General features: G+C 36.7%; 1 protein-coding gene across 5 annotated transcripts in view; it reads right to left on the reverse strand.

Annotated features, from left to right (window-relative positions):
• LOC145985424 (glutamate [NMDA] receptor subunit 1-like) overlaps nucleotides 1-24,800 on the reverse strand; it is an 81,760-nt gene that overhangs the window by 14,188 nt on the left and 42,772 nt on the right. For all 5 annotated transcript variants that reach the window (XM_083119439.1, XM_083119438.1, XM_083119435.1 and 2 more), the window contains exons 6-14: nucleotides 16,948-17,048; nucleotides 13,723-13,890; nucleotides 12,171-12,284; nucleotides 8,780-8,927; nucleotides 5,842-6,058; nucleotides 4,855-4,989; nucleotides 3,740-3,897; nucleotides 2,152-2,386; nucleotides 445-593 (exon numbers count right to left, since the gene is read on the reverse strand). In XM_083119439.1, the coding sequence (XP_082975565.1) occupies nucleotides 445-593; nucleotides 2,152-2,386; nucleotides 3,740-3,897; nucleotides 4,855-4,989; nucleotides 5,842-6,058; nucleotides 8,780-8,927; nucleotides 12,171-12,284; nucleotides 13,723-13,890; nucleotides 16,948-17,048 (1,425 nt within the window). The remainder of the gene's footprint in view (nucleotides 1-444; nucleotides 594-2,151; nucleotides 2,387-3,739; nucleotides 3,898-4,854; nucleotides 4,990-5,841; nucleotides 6,059-8,779; nucleotides 8,928-12,170; nucleotides 12,285-13,722; nucleotides 13,891-16,947; nucleotides 17,049-24,800) is intronic.

Below are 24,800 nucleotides of genomic sequence, written 5' to 3' on the forward strand. Positions count from 1 at the left end.
AAGAATTTGAAGGAAAAGGAATTCGCTATGTCTCTCGCAGGGAACAGCTAGAGAGTTTAGCTTCCGTGGTGAGGATCGTTTACCTTCGCGCGTGGTCGGAAATACTCGGCATCAGGCCGTAGAGGGATGAACGACGAGGGTAGGTGAAGTAAAAATGCCCAGTCACGGTGAATGTTTATCTTCGGCGTTACTTTGGAAATGTTGATTTCGGGAGAAAGAAGTGTTCTTATTATGTTAATATAGATAATTTAAATAGCTTCCTTCAATGGGCGATAAGTAGGAGGGAACAGCCTGTTCCCTCTGTTCCATGGAGGGACCGCCACTGGATAGAAGCATATCTCCATAACTGTATTGTGCTTTTCCTTTCACATTCTGAAAGTGTAGAACACTATTTTATATATTTTAAAACCTAAGATATACATAAAAATTGAATGCTCATCTCACCCTGGCATCATTGATCCCAGTGAGCTTTGTCTTGGGCCTCTCCAGCACGAGGAAAGCAGCGAGGTTGGCTGTGTACGAAGCCACAATGATCATTGCGAAGCCTGCCCACACCATACCCAGCACACGAGCGGAGAAGCTGCGTGGTGTTCCTGCAGGCAAAATCGTAACATTAGTTACTATAAAATCACACATACCAATTCCAAAATACTACATCAGCGAAGAATATATGATTAAGTGTACTGTCAAGAAAGTATACAGAATTATTATAAGCAGTACAGGCCTGTACCAATAGCATTGTAGTGACAATTCTCCAGCTAATGCTCAGCAGTAATGATGCTACATCTCTTTGAAGTTTTAAATATGAGAAATTATATTTGTCTACATCACTTGCAATGCCTTGTTAAAATAAACAGCTTCTGAGTTGAAAAGTTATTATTATTTATTCTATCAATGAGAGTCCTGAAGTCCCTTGTGTGGTATGAGGCACCCATGAATTATTATAACAATTTTTACACTATGGCAATAAATGGTAAAAACTTTCTAGAGAGAAAATAGTGATAATGATGAACAGTAAAATAATTAAAGAGGTAACAGACTTTGTAAATTTGGGAAACCATATTTCACAGTTTGAACACCAAAAAGATATTGAGAAAAATGTAATAAAATGTAAAGGATTAAATGGAATTTTGAAAAGAAATTTTGGAAAACATGAGAAAAAATTCAAATTAGATACCATTACATAATTTCAAAACTGGCTCTTCTATGTGGTAGCAAATGTTGGACTCTTCATAAACATGATAAAACTAGAATGAATTGTTCCCAAAGAGATGTTTGCTGGCTTTAAGTGAAGTTACCTTCCGAGACAAAATTATAAGTGAAGAAATCCGAAATAAATAGTAGGTTGAAGCAAGGTTGGAAGAAATTTTTAAAAAATCAGTTGAAGTGTTGATCTTTTAGTTTATGCACATCGCTGTTCGTGTGATAAATTATACAGTACAATACAGTGGCCATTAAGAAGTGGTATATTTGAGTTTGGTAAAGTTACATCAGTCAATATTGCATATTGTAGCATCACATAGCACGAGTGGCACGAGCGCAAAGAACCGGGTAGGAATTCTACCACTGTCGACTGCTTCAGAAGGCAGGAAGGGTCACATGAACCAATCACATAGCCCTCTTATCCGTACACTGGCATACGAGAGAGCATTTTCGCGCATGCTGTAGACCCAAGCCTCTGCAAGCTTTCCCTCCAGATAGACAGCAAGGAATATAGAGTCCTTTAAGCCGAACCTGCCCGGCGTATGGCCAGGAAAGGCATTGAAATAAAATGCTAGAACAAATGTTGTTAGTGGAGCGTTGCAAGCGGATCGTGAAAAATTGCTATTTTAATGCCATGAAGGCCAAACATATATGAAATTAGTGAAGTTTTACTTTATATTTATAGCATTTACGCATTTTTAAATTTTAAATCGGGGAACGCTGGGCATACGGGCATACTATAACACTACACCACTGTGTCATACATATATGAGAAACTAGTTTATTGAAATTTTTTCAAATTTTTTAACTGTGTACCAGTTTATGTTGCATTTTGATTGTCCTCTGACAACAAACTAATGATATAGGGAATACTTTACAACACCTGTTTGCTAATTCAAATCAGGTGTTGGGCCCCCTTGATTTATTAATTTGTAATGCAAGACTTACCTTCTCCAATGCCACTATTTAACAGAACTCCCCATGCAAACCAGATGGCACTGGAGAGATTGAGAGCATCCTCTTCTGTTCCATCTGTGTTTGCCAACTTGAAACGTCCGAATGGAGAGAACCTATCCAGCAGGTACAACACTAGAGCCACCACATGCACAGATACCATCACCAGGATCCAGAGTGTGTTGCTGAATGGTTGCAAGAAAGACACCAGTGTCGAGGAGCGTGATGGCTAATGTAGAGAGGATTCAATAAGAAAGCATGGATTATAGTGGACACAGTTTTTAATCGACAAAAAATTAAACAGTACTTAAGGTAGGGCATCTGACTGCCAAGCGGGAGACCTGGGTTTGATTCCCAGGGTGGGTGATCTAATGTTGCAATTTTTCCAGCCTTGTCCCCACATAAAGTGGCTCTGGGGCTCACCCAGCCTCAAATCAATGGCTACCTGGGTGGTAAAGGCATCCGGAGCATGGTGCAAATCACATCACCTCCAAAATGGCTGAGATCGAGAATGTGTGGGGCCCTACTCCCACATCCCCTAAATGTGCCTTTATGGCATGGTGCTATATACATGGGATCTTTATCTTACCTTACTAAATATTTTTTTCTCGGAATCTCATTTCTGATTGATGTACAAATTTGAGAGAACATTTTTGATCAACAGATAGTCTGTGTTAATTTTAACTGTAGTTTACTGTTACCAAATAAATTTTATCTCATCCTTAGGTTTCAGGCCTCCCCGGTGGCGCAGTGGTAGCGTCACCACCTTGTAATCAAGGGGTCTCGGGTTGAATAGCTGGTGGAGGCACATATTGGTTTGGATACCACTTTAAACTGTAGGTCCAGTCGCGATTAGCCTTGCTGTGCATAAAGTGGACTTAAAACACCAATTCAATCATTCATAGGTTTCCTTCAAAACAAAAAAATTGTGGGTGATTGGAATAGAAGCATCTTTCTGAACATTAACATCTATTAGTGCATTTTTGCAATATTTAGTGATGAATCTATGTTTAACATAAACAAATACAGTGTGTTCGAACACAGAAGCATATTTTCCAATAACATGGATTAAAGAGAAGATGATCATGTTGAACTGTGTCATACTTCACACCATGTACCATGCAAGTTACTGTCCGAAAACTTTTTTTCTTTCAAATCAGTAAATGTTCCTACATTACTGAACTTCTCAGTTTCTAGTATAAATTTACCAACATATAGAGGTTCTATAAAAGTTTTGCTATTTTTTAAGAATGAGATTTGCTTTGTGATTATCAATGCCACATGATGGTCTTATCTGTAAGCTGTGGAATATTATCATCACAGTATTTTGTATTTATCCACTCCTGCTACACTCCACTTTTCTTCTGTATAAAAGAAGTGAATACATACAAAAAAAAAAAAAATAATATGCAATATACCTGACTTCATAAAGTGGTAAACTTATGGTCCCACCACTGAAGATTCCAGGTTTGAATCAAGCATCATTTCTTTGAATTATTGGAGGGACATAATGTATAATATACCAATATCTTCCATAAATTCATATCCCCTGCCTTTCCCCCAGTAACAATGTCCAACATACCTTTTTCTCCAAAATAGTAATGCCCTGGTACTTGAAAGGTTTGCTAAATTCAATGAAAGCTGCCCTTTCTGGATTGATAGTTAGGGGTGCAACTATCATGTCAGCTCGCAGGTTTACCAGCTCACCAATGAGGCCTGTCCATTCTTTCTTACCACCAGCTGTAAGTAAAGAATATATTCTCTGTAAAACCTGAAGGCAGACAAAGAAGAGGTTGACCAGGATGAGATGGCTAGATGACGTAGGGACACACATCAAAACATTGGGGATAAGATGATGGAGGCTATACTACAAGAGCCATAATGTCAAAGGAAAAAGACGAATTGATATTTTGCAAGCTACTCCTGATATTAAATTCTAACTATATTTTCTAGTAGAGATATAACAACTTAAGCCTGCCTCCATGGTGGAGTTAGCCCAGCATACTACAATGCCAGAAGTCATGGATTCAAATCCCAGCCTGGGCATAGGTCTTCTTAGAAAAGAGATGCTAAATAACAAAAATCATAAATTATCAACTCAACCCTCATATATTACATGAATCAAATGAAAACCTTTAAAGTCCTACAAAAGTTACAGGACAGACTGTATACAGCTCAAATTTACATGAGCTATCAACTGTAAGACAATCTGATGGCTGCAACACTGATCAAGTGAGCTTCAAAATGCCATTCTTGTCATTTTAAAGATGGCACCTTCTATACACACTAGGAACAGTGAAGAGAAGTGGTTTCTTGACCTCTGTTAGCCTAAAACTCGTAGAAATTCTCTGGCAAATGATAATTCAATATCTCTGTGCATGCTTACCACACCAGCAAGTTTACTAACACATGAGAAAGTTCGACAATGACTTCAGTTCGTAGGCAGATGGGTGGAAAGGCCTTTGCAGTGGCTCATAAGTGACTGCACGTGGACCACAAAGACTTAGTCTTCTTGAGGTATAGAGGCACTAATTCAAAGTTGAAACTATATGTAGATCAGCAATAGGTATGTGCTAAAATGCAGCAAACTTCTGCAACCCTACATACAGAAATATACTAGATAAGAAATAAAAGCAAATGAAGGTTTGCATTTGACTCTCCCTTGTACTACTAGCGAATTCAGTTTTTTGTACATACTTCCATTGTTCTTGAATGAGTAACTGCCAAATTGACCATCTGGTGACAATGCCAAGGTGTAAGTAAAGTTGATCTTCTTGGAGAGGTTCTTCAACAAATCCATACAGAATCCTCTGCAGCAAAACATTTTGTCAGCTGAAGATAAAAACCACACACAACTGTATAAGAACATTTTAAGCATATATTCATTGCTTTTGATATCATTTAAAACTATAAGTACTCATTGTATCAGTGTAGTGACATTTGTGATTCACGTAATTCTTCTATGCATTTTTTTAAAATTTGGAAAAATGATAATTATCTCTTGTGAACTTCTTATTGCTTATGCTCACATTTTTGTTCTAGATGCATTTTGTTATACAAATCATTGTGTAATCCCTGCTAAAAATTCTGTCTACTGTTTTCAGTAGATCAGTATTTTTTTTTTAAACATCTACTGCATTTAGATTTCCAAGTAGATATAAAAACAAATTGTTAATCAGAAAGAATGAACAATTAGCCACCATGTTAAGCAAGAACACAGTAGGCCAGTGGTTCCCAAAGTGTGTGCTACAGTGCCCTGGGGCACCGTGGCTGGCTTACCGGGCACCGTAAAATTTCCAATATTTTCACTGAAATTCAATCAATAATATGATTGTTCCAAATATGTGCTTATTTAGTACTTTTTATACATAAAATGTTTCTGAATTTGAAATATATGTTTATTTTTTAACGTAAAGCAAGCAACCTAACCACACTAACTTAGCATTGTAAATGTTAGATAGGTTTACATTCTGACTTGGGTGCCGCAGAATAATCTCGAAGCACTAAGGGTGCTGTGAAACGAAAAAGTTCGGGAAACCCTGCAGTTACAGTTTACTGTAAACAGTAGAAATTTCCAGCAGGGATATTAATACAGACTACTGTAACACATTACTTTCTGTAAATTTGTCAGCATGCATCTCAACGAATAATTTTGTTTTTTAGGTAAAAGTAAACCTCTATTACCTTCACCTGTCGAGTTGTAGTGCGGACAAGGAATTTCATCTGGAAAGCAAGCTTCTGCTTCACTTTCATGAATCTCTCGCACGTAGACGAAGGGTTTCTCCTCTATAGTAAGTACTTTTAGCTCAGTAGGAATGACACACCCCTGTGGTTGGTCTGGTGAACCACCAGGCCACAATATACGTTTTCTAGTCAGTTCCAAAACCATTTTCTTCTGATCCTGAAAAGAAATAAAGGAATAAATTATGTATTAGATAGTGTCTGTTATTTAAGTTAAAGCATACTCACACCACATGTGAACATTTTCAAATTGATGTTGTCACTTTCCATGGCTTTCAGCACATCATGTACCATCTTCAGGAGGTAAGACAAGATTTTTGTCAAAACATGATAACAGTAGGCTGTTGAATTTAAGAAAGAAGAAAGCTAGGATATGGAAGGATATATGTTGTGATAGGGCAACTGCTACCTTGATTTTGAGTTCTGACTACCTTTTTAATCTAATAACAATATACCTTCTACAGCACAGAGGAGTACTTAGATCATATTTTTCGTTAATAGGCATAACCTTTGATTTTTCTTCTCATTAATAGACATAAACTTTGATTTTTCCTCTATTTTTATGTTATGCTATTTTATACTTTTATATTTTTTAATATGCTTAAGTATGTGTTAATTCCTTTGTACTCAAAATTATACATGTAATTTTATTTTATACTCTTTTATACTTTTTAATGTGCTTGAGTATGTGTTAATTCCTTTGTACTCAAAATTATACATGTAATTGACCTATCCCATATCATAGTGCTATTTGTACTCATATGATCAAGTGGATGGAAATAAATCTTATCTTATCTTATCTCATCACCACATGATGTGGTGAAAGCCTGAGGAAGAAAAGGTACATGCCAAGAAAAATTAACATTATCATTGTTATACACTATTTCCCACTAAGAATATTAGCATAAATTATTTATTTGTATTAGAATTCTACGAGTAATCACCATATGTGTGGGGAGGGGGGGGGGACTGAGAAGTTCCAATTTCTTTAGTCAAAGACATATTTGCGATTTTTGGCAGGATAGCTAAAGATTTGGTATTTTTCCTTTTCTTTATTTTAGTAGACCCCTCCCCCCTTTGAAAAATGTTATTGTCTATTCTCCATCTACTGCAAGATTGAAATTAATGTAAACATACTTGTAAGTTCTGAGAAATAGTTAATTTCCTTTGTGTCAGGTCCAATGTTACTTTGCGCATGAATATATAAATATTGATCATAGCTGTAGAGTGGGATGTATTATTGTTATTACCAAGCAGATTGTCCATCACCATTTTATTCTCTTTGTTTTATGCAATTAGAGCTTCAAGAATTGAAACATAACTCCAAACAGGCTGCTGACAAACTCTGCACCAGCACATGTAAAATTCCATGTAGGATGCAAGAGAAAAGTTAATGAGAGTAGGATCTGTTCTGAAATTTGCATGAGCTTAATGCATTAAATCAATTATGGCCACTGGCCATTCCAAAAGTCATGTTATGAACTTGGTGAAGTTCATTATGGCGTTCCTTAAGTTAATTTTTGTGCGAGGTGTTAAGTTCATTCTCACATGAAACACACAGACCAGGAGGCAGGTTTGTTCAGTTAAAATCGTCTGCTACTTGCAGACAATGTGTGTGCATGATAGCTTTAAACTGCACTAGTTCGGAAAATACAACTTAATTTGAACAGAGGGTGATGATATGAAGGAACATGCACAAGACGAGTGTGCTTCAACTGTTCTTAAAATGTGGTTAAAATCAGTAACAGTGTCCACAGGAGAGTTTATTTCTGCCAGAAGAACATGCCTCTCGCTGCTTTCCATGTGCCAACTTTCTATAAACAAAACTCTGCACCTGCGCTTTTGCCTAGAGCATTCCTTAAGTCTTGTGAAATAACTGGTTTCACCAAGTTCACGAGCCCACTTATCTTCGTTGAATTCATTTGTTGCGTTAAAACTGGAGGAATACACCCATGGTCATGGACAATTTGCTGAGCAATACTTGTGTATCCCATTGTACAGTTTAAAGGTCCCATAACTTCAATATAGCAGCTACTTTTGAGTGGTGTGGCTTTATCACATGCACTGTATTTCTGCACAACTGCCATTTGGAATACTGCCCTACCAACTGGACCGAAGTTTAGAGAACGATTTGAGCCAACAAATGAAAACGAATAATGATTATAATTAAAAGTGAGAATATTTTGTGTGTTTGAAGCATGGTATCTTCCCATAATATGGAACTTGATCTAATTAAGGAGCTTTGTGAGGTATAGAACCTCTGAATATAAATACAAGATGAAATGAACTTTATGGTAAAAAGAGGATTGTAAAATATGTCTCAAAATTTCCCTACAACCAGGCCCGTAGCCATAATTTTATTGCGGGAGGGGCTCATCACTTATCATTAGCCGCCACAGGCAATAAAGTGAGGGGTAGAAGCCCTGAAGGTGAATTTCTCACTATATTACAACAATTTATTATACAAGCTGTTTAATCCTGCTAAAGAAGTAAAATTAATTACCGCTATGTACACTATTTAAATTGCATATTTGTAGGATTTTTTTTTGGCTATGGGCCTGCCTACAACTTAATAGCATACACACTGCAGTAATAAATTTGATCTGACAAAATAACATGGGGCATAGATTTGAATTAATTTTCCAAAGATGTGCCAGAATCTCTTCCTTACTATGTACTCTGGCTTCTGATAGAAACTATGCTCCATTGGTGTTGTCTCCTCTATTTTTCTTTTCTTTCTACTCTGACCTGTGATTGATACTTTCTTTTTCCTTCTATGTGCCCAAATTTCTTTTACAGCCTTCAGGTTATAGATGGTTGTGAGTGTGTGCAGTAACATCCTTGTCTCTTTAGTATAATGTTCTTATTTTTTTTCACATACCTTGGAATAAAAATACTGTCCTACTGTTTCCTGGTGCTGGTTGTGTTGTACATTTACAATATCATATTCCGCATATATTCTGTCTCCATTATCGTCAAATGCAACCTTCCCTGTCTTTCCATCTGGTAATTCCTGCTTCTTTAAATAGCTGCAAGGAAAGTTTTATTATTAATTATTATTTTTTTATTTGGTTTATTTTACTTTGCTTTTCTGCCACTTTTGGTCAATCGTGAAGATGACGACATCTAGGACCATCATAGTCATATATATAACCTTACACTGGTCTCCATTTTAACATTCCCTGAAGATGAGAGCTATGTATGCGCTCGGAACGTTGGAAGCTAATGCCAATTTAACCTTGTTGGTAACCCGAGAACACATGTTTGAATCACGTCGCCAGGAAAGCTACAATTCCTATTTTTATGATGAAATTGAGGAATGGCTACTCACAAATACCCATGCCGAGGCCAGGTTTCAAAGCCAGGACCCCTGGCATCATAGCGTGATGTGCTAACCACTCCACCACAGAAGTCGGCATATCATTTTTATTAAAGCTTAGTTCATGCTATTTGCTATCATCATAATATGGCATGTCAAATTGTTATATTTCAATATATCACTAAGGTTACTTGACTACTCAGGAATATTAAAACAGGAATATTTCACATGTGGATGTGGTTGATGTAAAAAAGTATAAAAACAGATATACAGAGAAGGTAAAAAGGTTGTAGTTCTACATGTAACAGATGAAGGTTAAAGTGTGTTGGTTCCTATGGGCTCTTGTCACAGCCATACTTGTACAAGCCTCTCTCCTAAGGAACAAACACGTTTTAACCTGCACTCTACTATAACCTTTTAACCTTCTCTGAATACCTGTTGTACACTTTTTAACTCCACCATGTCCATATGTAAGTATTCTTGTTTTAAAATCCCTGAAAAAGTCAAGTGACCTTGGTTTGATTGATTTATTTAACTTCACTTTTCTGCCATGTTTGGCTAATCTCTAAAATAGGGATAAATGTTCATAAGATGAAATTGATGAGAAGGCAATCACAAACACATATCCCATAGAGGATTATACTGGCTGTTAAACCCAGATGCCAGAGCCTCATTATTCTGCAAAATGCAGTCCAGGCTGTACATGGAAGAAATGCCATTCTTCTGCCACCCCTATCCTCCAGGTATCAATTGATTTGGTGAAATATTGCAATATAACCATTTGACATGACAAGGAGAATACCTTTAAAAAATATTATGCTAAAGTGGCTTCACATTACTGCTTTGTAAAGTTTATTTCAAACTTATTATAATGTCAATTCCTATGTTCTTATTCAAAATCTTAAAAGAACAACATGAATGAAGAACAGTAGGTCCTTAATAATTTGTTTCTCATAACATGGAATCAGTAATATTGCAATACAAGAACATTATTTTCTTATTATATAATAAATTTTAAGTGATATATTAGGGTGGATCAAATGAAAAGAGAACAGGGGCCACTGAATGAAATCAACAAGTTTATTTCAAACGTAATCTCCAAAGTTACACAAGCACTTGTCTCACAGTTTCACCAAGCGGTGAATACCCTGCTCGTAGAACTCCTTTGGCTGAGATCGGAACCAGTTCCGAACATTGTCCATGACTTCATTGTCTGAGTGGAAGTGCCAACCCTTCAATGACTTTCTCAAAAGACCAATGATATGGAAGTTGCATGGTGATAGATCAGGGCTGTATGGTGGGTGTTCCAACACTGTCCACCCAAACATTGCCAACGTGTTCTTTGTAACAGCTGACACATGTGGCCATGTGTTGTCATGCAGCAAGACCACTCCAGAGAACAGGCCGGGCTGTTTGGCCTTGACTGCTGCCCAACCGCCTATGCATATCATGTGCTCACATTCAACTATATAGTGCGAGTCCATTATGCAGTAGTGGTTTCCTTCCTTACCTCCTGCCAGTGGCAGCTCGTGGTCTGGCTCTATGGGTGTGCACTTCAGTCTATCGTCCAGAAGTGTTATACCACCCCTGTGAAATACTCACACCCGTTTTTGCATACATAATGAAGCTTAATATATTGGCAACCCAAGTTTTGATCACCTTTCACTGAAAATGGAGCTATGCCAGAGTTATATGTATTTCATGATTTTTTTAACACAAATTTTTTTACAAATTTCAAATATTTTGGAAATTATCCAGCCAATCTCAAGAAGAGCGATGTTATTGTGCAGTATGTAATTCAGCATTCGATAACCTGACAACATCACTCAAAACAGAAATACCAATCTACAATATCAGTACTATTGCCGATACAGGGACGACCTTTTGACAGCATTAAATAATCTTGTAACGCAGTAACAGCCACGCAATGCAAAACAGCTCACTATTTGATGCACACTCCCTCCCGCGGGTTGATAATTTGGCTATTGCGCCACAGAGGCCGTTTATTTTGACCAAGATGCACAAAGCAAAGGCTTGCTTAAAACACCCATTTTGGTTTCAGTTGCTCTCCCCCCTCTCCTCCTTTTCTTCGCCTGTTATGCTTGGGACAATATACTATCGAAATTTCCTTTCATAAAAAATCCCTCAATTTGCGATGATGTATGGGTTGCATCAACTGCGTCACACGATCTCCAATGGAATGGGTTTGCAACACTACATTTGCTCGCACACAGATTGCTGGGTTCACAGCCTTCCTAAATGATGCAACCTTCCCTCACACGGCACTCAAGCCAAAACACCCAATCAGCGTCCTCTACGTGACTGCTGCAACAGCGTCATAGTGTTCCAGCCCCGATCGCGGCCTGGTCTACACGGGTTGATATCACGGATAGCAGACTTCTCTACCATCTCTCTTGGTGGAGCAGCGTGGGAACACTTGATGCTTCGAAGGAGATAGAGTTCAATAAATAAGTATAATAATAATAATTTGCATTACAGATTTATTTGGGTGTGCACGTGTGAATGTGCAAATAGGCAGAAGCCGCTACTACCTCCCTTTCTACCTCTACACAGGGTTGTTGCCACACACATACATTAATATAACCCAATACATCCACTGTTCTATTTTCATTTGATCCACCCTCATATATTATGCAGTAAATATTTATAAACTATTTTTAATGTGATTAATGAAAAACATATTTGAAGTAATTATGAGAAAACAATGAAATTCATGTGTGAGCATCATACTCACACTTATACCAAATACCAAAAATGTTACTCTGGAACACGTATACTAATGAACAGAATGAATAGTGTATGGCAACAAATACATTGCATGATTACATTTTTGTGGCAAATAGAAACTACATACTAGGAAATTTATTTTAAAATAATGTCCATCCATTTTGTTTTCCAACCAGAAGAATTAAAATGGAATTACACTACTTACTCGAAAAGTAGCTTTCCTGTTTCCCAAACAGAAACTGAATTATCACAATTGCTTGGAGCTGGTGTAATACCTTCTTTTTCGTCCATGTTCTTCAGAGCAGATGCAAATATGTACCTGTAAGGAAAAATTAGTGTTGGACAGGTTACACAAAAAAGTGACAGTTTTCAAGATATGGTATGCATACTGTGCCTTTTCAGTCAGCCTTTGTATCTTGCTATTTGTCTGCTTGGCTATGGATGGCTGTCTTAGTTTTATGGATGGCAGGTACCGATTGAGTTTCAGTATCTATGATGTGTTCCTGTTCTTGTCTGGGTGTTGCCAGATTTGAGCAATTTCTTCTGGCCCTTGAGCTTAGGCAGTGGATTATGACATTCTTTGTACTCTTGGGGTAGTTTGATTTTAATGTAGGTAACTCCCACAGGGTGGCTACTCACTGGGAATTCCTTGAATTTCAGGAATTATGCGTGAATTATTGCCTTCAGAAATTATGCGTATTTTTTCTCCATAGACGTGAAAAACCTCAACTTTTATTAATCCAAATCCCTTTGAATTTATACATATTTATAAATGCCCTGAGGCAAGTTTTTCACAGGTTAGCTTTACTTGTATCGAGAAGGGAGAAGAAAGTTGCGTGGGGAATAAAACAGAATTTGATCCGTTTACTTTGTTAGTGCCTTTTGCAGAACAATCTATTTGACAAATGGAAGATTATTGCAAGATAAGATATCTTGAAGTTCATTAGGTAAATTTGAGATTGAAATCCTTGTACAATTAACCATGTTTTTTTGTAGATTAGTATATCTCGTACCATGTGTAACTTGTGTTTGTATTTCGAGCCTGAATATGGAAAATGACAAACGTAAACTCAGTTTAATTCTGTTTAATTGAATTGAATTAGAATTTTGGATAGGATTGTAATCACACAGATCCTTTATATTGTTAATATATTTGTGTGGGGGGAGGGGGTGTAAAGTTGAAATAGAGAAAACATCTGCTTGTACCCTTGAATTTTTGGAAAGTTCTCCTTGAAAACCGGGAAATATACTTGAATTTTATCATTGTCCTAGAGTGGCCACCCTGTCTCAGTGTGTGTTGGCTTTTGATACACAGCTGTTGATATTTGATTTTCAGCTCTATCCACTAGGATATCTAGGAATGGCAGGCATTCATTTTGTTCCTTGTACCTAATTGATGAATGTACACTATGGTATCCTCCACCCCTCTCTCTCTCTCTCTCTCTCGCTCTCCCACCTCTAACACACACACCAGAGATGAGGAATGAATGAACCATTGGTCTTTTAGTTATTAGCCAACATTATATTACTATCAACCTTGATGTTCTTTTTTAAATGCTAACAATCAGTTATAGTATTTATTTTGTACAGTTCGATCACTTTTATCCACAAATGGAAAATATTTGTACTGAACCTTCTGCAGTGTACGAAGTTCGTAATTTCATCTACACTTAAGAGAAAAAATATATGTCTCCACATGCAGGCATATCTTAGCAAGTTTCTAGTATACTAACGTGAATGAAATTAGATTGACTTACACGCTGTCTCTGATGTGCAGTGTTTCACTTGTTGCATTTACAAGTCTCAATCCAAGGACTCCAAGAGGAACATTACTGGCATTGAGCGCTTGCTCAGTAACAATCCAAACATAACCTCCTTGTGTCATGTTTGCAGCATCCCTGAAGATCACCTCCGCATCCCTTGTCCTGAAATAACAATTTATCTTTAAGTAGAAAAGAAATAGTGTGTTGGGCAATTTTATAACTCGTAAATAAAACAGTTTTACCCTTAAAGTTAGGCTGAACCTTCGGCCAAGGCCAAGACAGCTATTTTTTAAATATCCACTCCTTGTGAAAAACTGCTATGATATTCCAAAATTTGAAAAATTACATATGCTTAGAATTTCCTCTATGGCACTTATGTGAATCTTAGTGGTTTGCTTTCGCTGTTGTCTAGATATTACCTAAAGTTTAATAGGCTTACTTAGCCACAAAACTATTGACCATGTCTAGACAACAGCAAAATCATACTGTATGAAGACTCACATGAATGCTCTAGAAGGACTTCTGAGCACATGTAATTGTTCAGCTTTGGGAATATCATAGCAGTTCTTTCAAAGGAGAAGAAAATTCAAAAACAGCTGTCCTGGCATTGGCCAATGGTCCAGCTGAGCTAAAAAGGCCTATTCGGTACTTTCAGCCAGGGGTGCCCACAGGTGCAGGCTGCGCCATCAAGATTTTTTGGGGGAATTTTTTCCCTTCAAATTATATAATATTCCACATTTATATAACTTTCCAAAAAATATATAAAAATTTTACACCTTAAATGTACCATATTTAATCCATTAGATGAAAAAAAAGTGTTTAAGGGTATTATCGAAGAGGAGATGGGAGAAACATCCAACTCTTACATATTTCTGGGGAGGATTGTGAATTAAACATTGGGGGGGGGGACAGTATCCAGGGCTTAGATTATGGCGAGTACTTTAGTTCGAGGCGGATTGAGCATTAAATTGAAGGGGAATCCAATTCTTGTTTATTACTATTGTCTTAGACTGTTGCGGAAATTCTGGTGTGGAGACTGAGAATTAATTTTTTGCATCCACTCTTTAATATCAAAATTGGCATGGAAATTTTGGTGGTAGGATTGAGTATTACCTATATTTAAAGGAGGAGATAGGAAGCTCTTGATAAAATGTTAAACCTTAGATTGTCAAGGGATTTCTGTAGTGGAGGGAGAGTTCGAACATTAAATTTTGGAGACTTTATTTAGCCATATGGTATCCACACATTTTCAACCCTGAATGTGCCAAAAAAGAGACTGGGAAAGACTAAATATCTCGGGATCCTAAGAAATTATTGACACCCCATTAAATTAATATTCTTGAAAGCCTGCAAAGAAATGGATGTAAAAATTTTCTTGCTCGCTTCCCTCGCAATTATGTGTTGCGGGAATGCACGTTTGGCACTTTACTGAGGTGAATGTGAAGTTTTATACTTTAGCTGCATTTCAAGACATCAGCAATATTCTCGATATTGATTAATAACAAAACTTCTTAAAATGTAACACTTATTCATAATTGGGAAAAGAGAGACGCGGTAGTATATAAATACGGAGAAACTAGTACTCAATTTTATCCGTGAAGCGGTTTTCTTCTTTTTCGATTAATTTCAGTGGCCACTGCCACCATCCAGAAAGTTCCAACGAGGATGGTGGAAGTGACCACTGAAATTAATCGAAAAAGAAAAAACAGCTTCACGGATAAAATTGAGTACTAGTTTCTCCGTATTTATATAACACTTAGTTTTGGATACTGCTTAATTTAAAGCAGGTGCATCATTTGGAACAAAAATACAACTATATCAACTACGCATTTCTAACTTCTTGTCAGGAAAATTTTACTTTAACAAGTTAAATTTGCACTGAAGATAAAATCCACATAATTATTATTATGGGTTACTAAAATAATTATATTTATTCGAAGAAAATGGGGAGGGGTGAGTTCTTTGAAAGAGGAACCGTATTATATTATCGCCCTAAGCTTAAGAATTTCTAGCTAGGGTTTCTGTAATGTCTCGTGAAACAATAATTGAATCGGTCATACGGTTGGAGCATGCTATTTGGTTTGCCAAGGTTGAATGTTATACCTTTATCTTAAGTTGTGTAACAATTTGTGTTAAATACTCAAATTGTGAGTTTTATAAACCCACTCACAAACACTATTTGTATGCATATTTATATAATTTAATTCAAAGAAAATCGACGGAGGTCATGAACATGGTTTCAGAAAATGATTTCCAGCACTGCTTCCACCAATGGAAGATTCATATGGAGTGGTGTATCGATAGTGCAGGGGAGTACTTTGAAGGGGATAATGTTCGTATGGACAAAATAACCAATAAAGATTTTGTAGCAACAGTCCGGTTTTTTTCTAGGCACACCTCGTGTGTGACTCTAGGCCCAGTTGGACATTTTTGAGGCCATATGATGTAATAGGTGCTGTGTGTGCTCCAGACTTTTGAATGTGCAGTTCTTGACATACCTTTTAATTATGCTACTGTTCTTATCTAATCAGAAGTTTTACTAGTGGAATTGCATTATGTTCAGCATAACAATTCTTTGATACATATAAGAAACTAAACACCATGGTTCATCAATCCTTTGGAAACAAGGCATGCCAAGCAGCTCTTCATAGGTTGATGTGCAATCAGTACGCTGACTCCCATCACTGATTTTTTTTCTGCATTTCAAGTAGCTTTACAATTGTCCTCATATTGCTAGGCAGAAAATTATCATTATTATTATTATTATTTTATTTCCTTGTTTCTCTTAATACAGATTGGTATTTTAACTCCAAATTGACACATTGTACAAGAATTAGTGTCACTGCTGCATTATGTTATTATTATTAAAATTTAAGGATTAATAATGCCATGTATATAAAGATTAATCAAACATTCTGTAAGCCTTGTTGTTCTGTGGGTGTGATTTCTTATCTATACATTTACAAGACATACAAACACGTAGGTTAAAATTAACAACATAACTTTAATGCCTGGAAGCCATTCACGTACATCTTACACACGGTCACTATAACAACCAATCAATAACATGCTCTAAAATACAAATTCTTCTTCTTCCTCTTATCATGCGTCTATCACATTCTTTATTCTTTCTGCTAACTATGGCATTGAAAGAGCTTAACATACCTACTTAATGAAAATCATGTAAAAACTTGAAATTGGTACATCGGATATACTTACGTAGCATACAACAGGTAAACTCGGCATTGTGCACTTTTCATCTGTGGTAGATGCTTTGCAAAACTGTCTAGTCCTGCCTCAAATTCAATTACATCTTCCACCTGTGTTAAATACAAATAATAGGAACATATTGGAAAGTTAAAGAAGAAAATACTATTATTTCAAATACAAGACATTTCATAATTGTATATTTTAAATTTAGGACCATATTTCATAGGACAAAAATCATATGTTAAGGATTTTGGATTCTGTTCTAATCTTTGGAACAGGGAAAAATATTTGCAACTTATGTAATTGCAATATAATCCACAAGTGTGGAAGTAGATTGTAGTAAGACATATATAAAAGGGGGAAGAGCATGTTTGATTAAATGTCGTTTGCAAAGGATATCACAAGATCATGTGGTATGATTTCACAGTGGTGTTTGCAGATGGAAACAAAACAAAAAATGTGTGCCAATTTGGTTTGGAAACGTATTGTTACATGGATATTGAGTGTGTGGGGGGGGGGGGGATTTAAGACAAGACTACATATTGAAAGTCTTTTTTTAGATAAATTTACAATAAGGTAAAGTCAGAAAAACAAGAAAAGTGATAATTTCAGAAAGAAAGAATTGAATATCTTGTAATTGTTTGAACGAAGATGGGTCTCTAAACATCTTTCTTTGTAAATTTTCATCTCACATATTATCCTTATTACGATAAGCATCTTTCATATCATTCATTATACAGAAATACTTCTTTTATATCTATTACACCCAGTGCCGGATCTACAAATCTTGGGCCCCCTGCAAAATATTGCCAAGGCCCCCCCCTCTACCTACCTACCTACCTACCTACCTTTACACGCACACACTATACATATATAGTGATCTCATGTTGACAAAGTCACTTATAAGGGCTAGATGCTGATTCAAAAGTCCCTTAAAATCCCTTATAAAAATTAAAGGACTAAGGCTGGGTCATGATAGAAACAGGTTAGGCTTAGGGGGAACCACATATGTGTGTTCAAAGCGGATGCCCGCCATATTGAATTCAACACAAAATTTTTAAATGGGAAGGGGATGATGTGATATATACGTGTATATGACATTGTTTTCTCATACCTGGGAAATGATACATTTGTTACAGTAGTAACATTCACCTGATTATAGATAGTTTGAAGAAACCTTCACCATTGCATTTCTCATTAAATTATAGCCTGATTTGATTCTAGTTTGACTGCCACGTGGGAAATGTGGGGTGAGTGATCTAAGGTCGGAATTTTTCCTGCTTTGTCCCTGCATAAAGTGGCTCTAGGGCCCACCCAGCCTCAAATAAAATGGTACTCCAGGGGGGAGAGGGGTGAAAGGTGGCCACAGCATGGTGCTGATCACATCACCTCTAAAGATGGCCGACATAAAAAATATGTGGGACCCTACCCCCATATACCCTAAATATGTTTTCATAGCATGGTGCTATATGCACCGCGAACTTTAGCTTTATCTGTACATATTATATTCGTACCCCTGAGTAACTACGTTGATTTTTTACATGTGCATATACAAGCCCTCTACTATGTCAATGGCTAAGGGCTCCACCCGCACTGCGGGGTTTTGCAGCTTGTAGATCCGGCACTGATTATACTCTCATATTTTTTCTGTTTAATTCTGTCAGTAGCTATCTTATATCCATCCCAAGGTATTGCTATCATAAATAATCAAAATTTCTTACATACATATATTTATTTATGTGATAAATGGAGATAACACTTCATATTTCTTCACACATGAAAATAAATAAATTTATTTCACAGCTATTTTAATCACACAGCTATTAGGATTTTTTTAAATGAAGAATGGCATTAAATGCATTACATATAACATGCAAGAAAACAACCAACATAAGACATTATTAATACAAAGTTATAAAATTCCTTTATATCTTATACTATGAATTAACTTAATGTTTAGGAAATCATAGAATATAATGCTACAAAACTTTTCTAAACCTGAAATACATACAGAAGATTCAACACATATTAGTATTAATATATTACATATTAATATAGTATCTACAGAGCATTACCTGACATTTGCTACGAGACTCTGCGGCAAGCGGCCTGGTGTCAGCGCTTGTCTTTCCCGGTGAACAGGGTTCGCAACAGTCGCATGTTACAGTCTGTTTTTTTACGCTCTCCCTACCTTTGCTCTCTTTCCCTTTCTGTTGATGTTGCAGACTGACACCAGTATAATCCTCCCTCAGAAGTTGTTTTGTGTCCGTGTGTTGAAGATTGTGGCTTAATATGGCACCACAAAAGTTTACATTACAACAAATGATTTATCTTGTCGAGTGTTACTTCGGAAAAAGGAATTGTGGAGAAGTGCGACGACGTTTTGCAATGAAATTTCCTGGTGTTCCCGTTCCACATATGACCACTATATTAAACCTCGTAAAAAAGTTTAGAGTAACAGGGTCAGTTCTGAATAAAAGTGGAAAGAAAAATGGGGAAGTCTAAAAAATAAAGTATACAAAGACAATCCGCACACCATCCATGAGTTAAAAGAGAGTATTACAGTAGACGAACTTGCATGTGTAAATGCCAATTTCCTTTGGAGATGCCAGGAATGTGTTGCAGCAGAGATACATCATTTTCAACAACTTCTGTAGTCAAGGTTAGTACACAATATGAAAACTGTAATTTTAATAGCTGACTCTAGCGACTGTCGCGGACCTGTTCACTGGAAAAGACAAGCGCTGATGCTGGGCCACTTGCCGCCAAGTCTCATAGCGAATGTCAGGGTATGCTCTGTAGTAATATTTAATTGTGAAAAAAGATACTAATGAATCACATACGTAGCCAAAAAACAATGTGGGGCGAGGTGTGTATTAAGCATTTATCTTACAGGAATATTAAATAATGCACACACACACAAAACAATATGAAGAGAGAATACACACTACAGTTGGCATTTGGCTCAAGTCAAGGGTGTGTATAAACTGATTAAATCTACATGTTTAGTTGAAGAATTTGTCACCTGTAAAGAAATCACTAAGCAATACTGTAATACACAACAATGTTTTTGTTTGGTTAATAATAACCTTGAAAGTGATCACAATAATTTGGAAAGTAGCCATTTTCAATATCTGAGGGAAATAATCTAACTTCTATGCTCAAAACATTTTAGTTGGTTTTGCTAAACCTTTCATCAATAGATAATGGTATGTTTCATGCATGTGCATGAGTTGAGCTTGAAGTGGAGGGAAATATGTGGATGGTAATCCCAGCTAAGTAGAATTACACAAAGCATCCCAGTATCTCATTTTCCCCCTGTAAAATACATAGGTGCATTCCCACTGTTGTACCCCAAGGCTCATAAAACATGCTTCACATAACAATTTCTACTTTGAACACTGTACATGAGCTGTTTTAGTTATAAGATATTGTGTGATGACTGTGTCACCAAATCAACAGTTGGCAAGTTTCAGTTTTCAGCTTTATTAAAAAATGTGTGGTGCTAAAGAGTCACACCTGAAATTTTTAAAAAAATTGCTAGCTATATAAATGTTACGAATTGTCAGAATGTTTATCATGAATACATACAATCTGGTACCTCAGACTGAAGCAACACTGTTTCTTCAATATTTTTTAAATTCATCTGACCATATTTCGGTATAGGCCCTATGCATGTTGTATGCTCTAGGTACATCTAGGGCTGGTTCTAAGCCTAGAGTAAGGAGAGATACCGTGACTCCGCAGAGATTTGTAATACTTGAGAAATATTTTGTGGGTCCTTTCAGATATATGTTTAAGGATGATGTAAAAAAGCACATAATTGTTGACAGATATGTTTAGGTTTTTTGCTACTGCAAACAGTATTCACAAACTGAATGTAACTATACTATTGTATCATCCCATAAAACTCCAGCCATCAGCACTATACTCCATTGCTAGAGATGTTTATCTATCGCCAGATCTATTCCTTTTTCCAAACAGTCATACCAAGAAGAGAAGGCCACAACCAACGTGCAAAAGAAAATAGACAGTCATTGGTTTACTACCCTTGCAGTCACCACAGACAAAAATTATCCCCTTCACTTGTGCCCAAGTGCCCCATGTTTCCATATTTATAACTCTCTTCTTTGCTTCGTTGTCAAAAAATTCAACAATGACTTTTCCCTTCATGATGGTACAAACACTTGGCACTGAACAAAGGTGATGACGATCTGTTGAAGAACGCCGCATATTTTGGCAATGCAGGGGCAGGGTTACATGACAAACAGCTGATTGCATCACCCATGCTTTCTCTGCTGATGTTGATGACAGCGCCAAAGGGTTTATCTCTTCTTGGTAGAGCAGTAGTCAATAAAGAAAAGTAGACTATAGAAACAACAGTGCTGGAAAAAGTTCTTCCTGCTTCAAACCTGAAACTAATATTTTGTATTTAAAACATTCTTTCTTTTCTGTTGATTTTGTGGCACTGCTCTAATTATTTCAGTTTTTTTAGTACGTTCCATATACATTGACACAAAGTAGATCTATCTAATCATTTAGTATTATGCCTTCTTTCTAACACACACCAAGCTATGTACTTATTAGTCCAACAAGCAACATGAACACTTTTTAATAACAAATTATCACTATACACCCTAAGCTATTGTATTAAAGCTGCACATATTTTGTACATACCGTAATGTGCAAACAGGAATACTTACAATTTTTGCAGTGATATCATGTAGTCCAGGAACTTATTTTCCTTATCTGAATAGGTCATGTGTAGAATTATCTGCTTTTCATACTCAAAATTAACTGAACCTTGCCACAATATAGACCCTGATCTCAGGAAGTTTTTTAGAGTTAAAAGGTTTTGTTCAAATTTTAAGAGGTTTTGTTCAAATTACTTCTTTCATCCTTGTTTTAATTACCAAATGGGTACTACTTTCTGGATGTGCCTCATAGTTCAACTGCCATGAACCTATCATTACATTTGGTCCACTGTAAAATTCTTCACAGTTATCAATATAGATTTATTTTGCTTCTTACTTTAAAACAAGATGTTAATCTTCATTATCCATTGGTGACGTTTACAGTTTTTTTTATCCAATTGTGAACTTCTTTTCACGACTAATATGTCCCACTGTAAAGGTATGACAGCATTCAATTCACTGTTCGTACATTCGTTGAGCATATTCACCACTTTGAACTACTAGAAACAGCCGCAACACACAATCATGCACATCCACATCGACTACGTATGCTGTCACACCCCTTATATAAGCTTCTGCCTAGAATAAATATTGAAAAACTATGTCTTCCATCACATTTGTTGCCCTTTCATTTCTAACTTACCCACTTGTGAATGAAGTCGCTGTGCTCGACCTGGCAACACTGGCGCAACGAAACACTGCACACGAGTAGCGACAGGTGGCGCCATCGTGGACCCACCGTTGTTCAGTTGTGAGTCAACTGTGGTCTGTGTGAGACGCGTTATACCAAGTAAGTGTTAGTATGTCCGGTTCCAAACTGATAACAGTAAAATGAACGAACAAAGGATCAATTTGAAGTTTTGTTTTAAGCTTGGCAAGACACCGAAAGAAACCCATGATGTGCTGGTACAGGTTTATGAAGATCAAGCAGTGTCCTTGAAGTGTGTTGATGAGTGGTTCGGCCGTTTTCGAGAAGGGCTGGATAGTGTTTCTGATAACCCCCGTAGCGGAAAGCCGTCAAGCTCTCGCACAGATGAAAACATTGACAAGGTGAGGACATTAATCACGAACGATCGCCGATTAACTGTGCGAATGATTGCTGAGGAATTGAACATTAGCCGTGAATCTGCACGACTTATCGTCACCAAAGAATTAGGGAAAAGGAAAACGTGTTGTCGACTCGTGCCACATTACTTGACTGATGACCAGAAGCATGCACGTGTGCTTGCCTCACAGGATTTTATCGCTATGGCGGATGAAAATCCAAATTTCTTGAACTGTATTGTTGCTGAGGATGAATCCTGGTGTGTGAGGTACAATCTGGAAACAAAACGACAAAGCATGGAATGGTGTTCTCCTGCATCACCTCGTCGGAAAAAGGTCAAAGCAGAAAAATAACGCATCAAAACGATGCTAATCACCTTTTTTGACAGTAATGGCATAATCCACAAGGAATTTCTACGTGAGGGAACAACATTGAATGCTGCTACGTATGTTAAAATTTTGAGACGTTTCATGAAACGTGTACAATGGGTTCGACCCCTCTACTCAGAACAAGGTTCATGGTTTCTGGTTCACGACAATGCTCGCCCTCACACAGCCAATATCGTCAGACAATTCCTGGCCCAAAAGGGGGTGGTGCAAATTGACCATCCACCATACTCGCCAGGTCTGAATCCTCCCGACTTCTTCCTGTTCCCACGCCTCAAACTTGCGTTGAAAGGAAAGAGATTTGACGATATTCCAGACATCCAACGCAACGCAACGTGACGAGGTTCCTGCGCACCATCCCGAAAGAAGAAGACTTCTCAAAAAGTTTCCAGGACATATACAGCCGTTCTCAGCGTTGCATAGCTGCGGGAGGGGTCTACTTCGAAGGACAGTAAGATAAGTTTCATTCATATTGTATCTACTTTCTATTTACGGGATCATTCACCGAACTTTATTGTCAGAGCTTGTATATTTAGTAAAGGTGGACACACTAATAAAACTTGCACAAGAAAAAGAGATAATTGTTAACTCTTTGGACCACTGTGGTAATGATTAATTAGTAATATGACTGGTTGAAAATACACCATTTCACTTCTGTTCACTGTCTTTCACACCAATGATACTTAACATAAGCTTTCTACATTCTAATTCTAATACCTGAGGAATAACATATTCTATTCTAAAATTTAAAGCATTAATTTGAGCATTGTTTTCTACTCACCTACTAGTCACAATGGCATATTTTTTTTTTCATAGAATCTTTTGTCACATAAATGATAATCTATGATATAAAATTAACATTTCATTAAGTTTGATCTACTAACTCGTGTTACCTGTGTATCTGATGTATTATTGTTCTATTAATGTTGATAGCCACTATTCATACAGTACAGCAAGAAATTTCAAGTTGGATGTGGTAGTGGCTGCCAAAATTAATAGAACAACAATAAATCAGATTTGGAGATAATTTAAGTAGATGTTACAGGTATATTAATCGATCTACCAAGTTGTTAATATATTAATGCAAGCAACACCTATGATAAATTATTTATATATACCTGAAGTGATTGGTTTCTAATGTTATGATTATATCCAGATCAATGCATTGTGAATCCATTTATCCCATATTACTCTCGTATTACTTAATGGTGCAATTGCCCTTTGAGAGTCAGGACCTGTCAAGTAGCTTTTCATTTAATGATTCATGGTCGAGTCCTGTTACCTCTGATTTCTGCCTTTCAAGGTCGAAATCTGCTATTGCTTTTGAGTAACTCAAATCTCACAATGCTTGTTCAACATCAGAATTTTTGAGCTCATACCAGTGGCAAGAGTGCTAACAATTTAACTAAGTTGCCATTTGTCATTTATAGATGAGGTCAAATTTGATTTTATTTGAAATCATGTTCCCGATTTTTCTATATCTATGTTGTTCTTAAAAATTTGCATAACCACTTTTTGTAGATGGCAAAATAATATACAGTAGAACGTTTTTTATCCGCAACATCAGTTATCCACACATTTAAAAAAGCAAGAGCGACAAGAAAAAAAGACAATCAAATCTGTTCCAAAGAAAATTCTGATTATTTTTCTGCATAAATAACACAGTACAAGTACAGTACTGTAGTTTAGGCATGCACTGTACGTATATTACGAGTGTTTTCTCATTTTCTCATGTCT

The sequence above is a fragment of the Lepisma saccharinum genome, chromosome 3, assembly GCF_977018435.1.
Source record: "Lepisma saccharinum chromosome 3, izLepSacc3.1, whole genome shotgun sequence".
NCBI classification, from domain to species: domain Eukaryota; kingdom Metazoa; phylum Arthropoda; class Insecta; order Zygentoma; family Lepismatidae; genus Lepisma; species Lepisma saccharinum.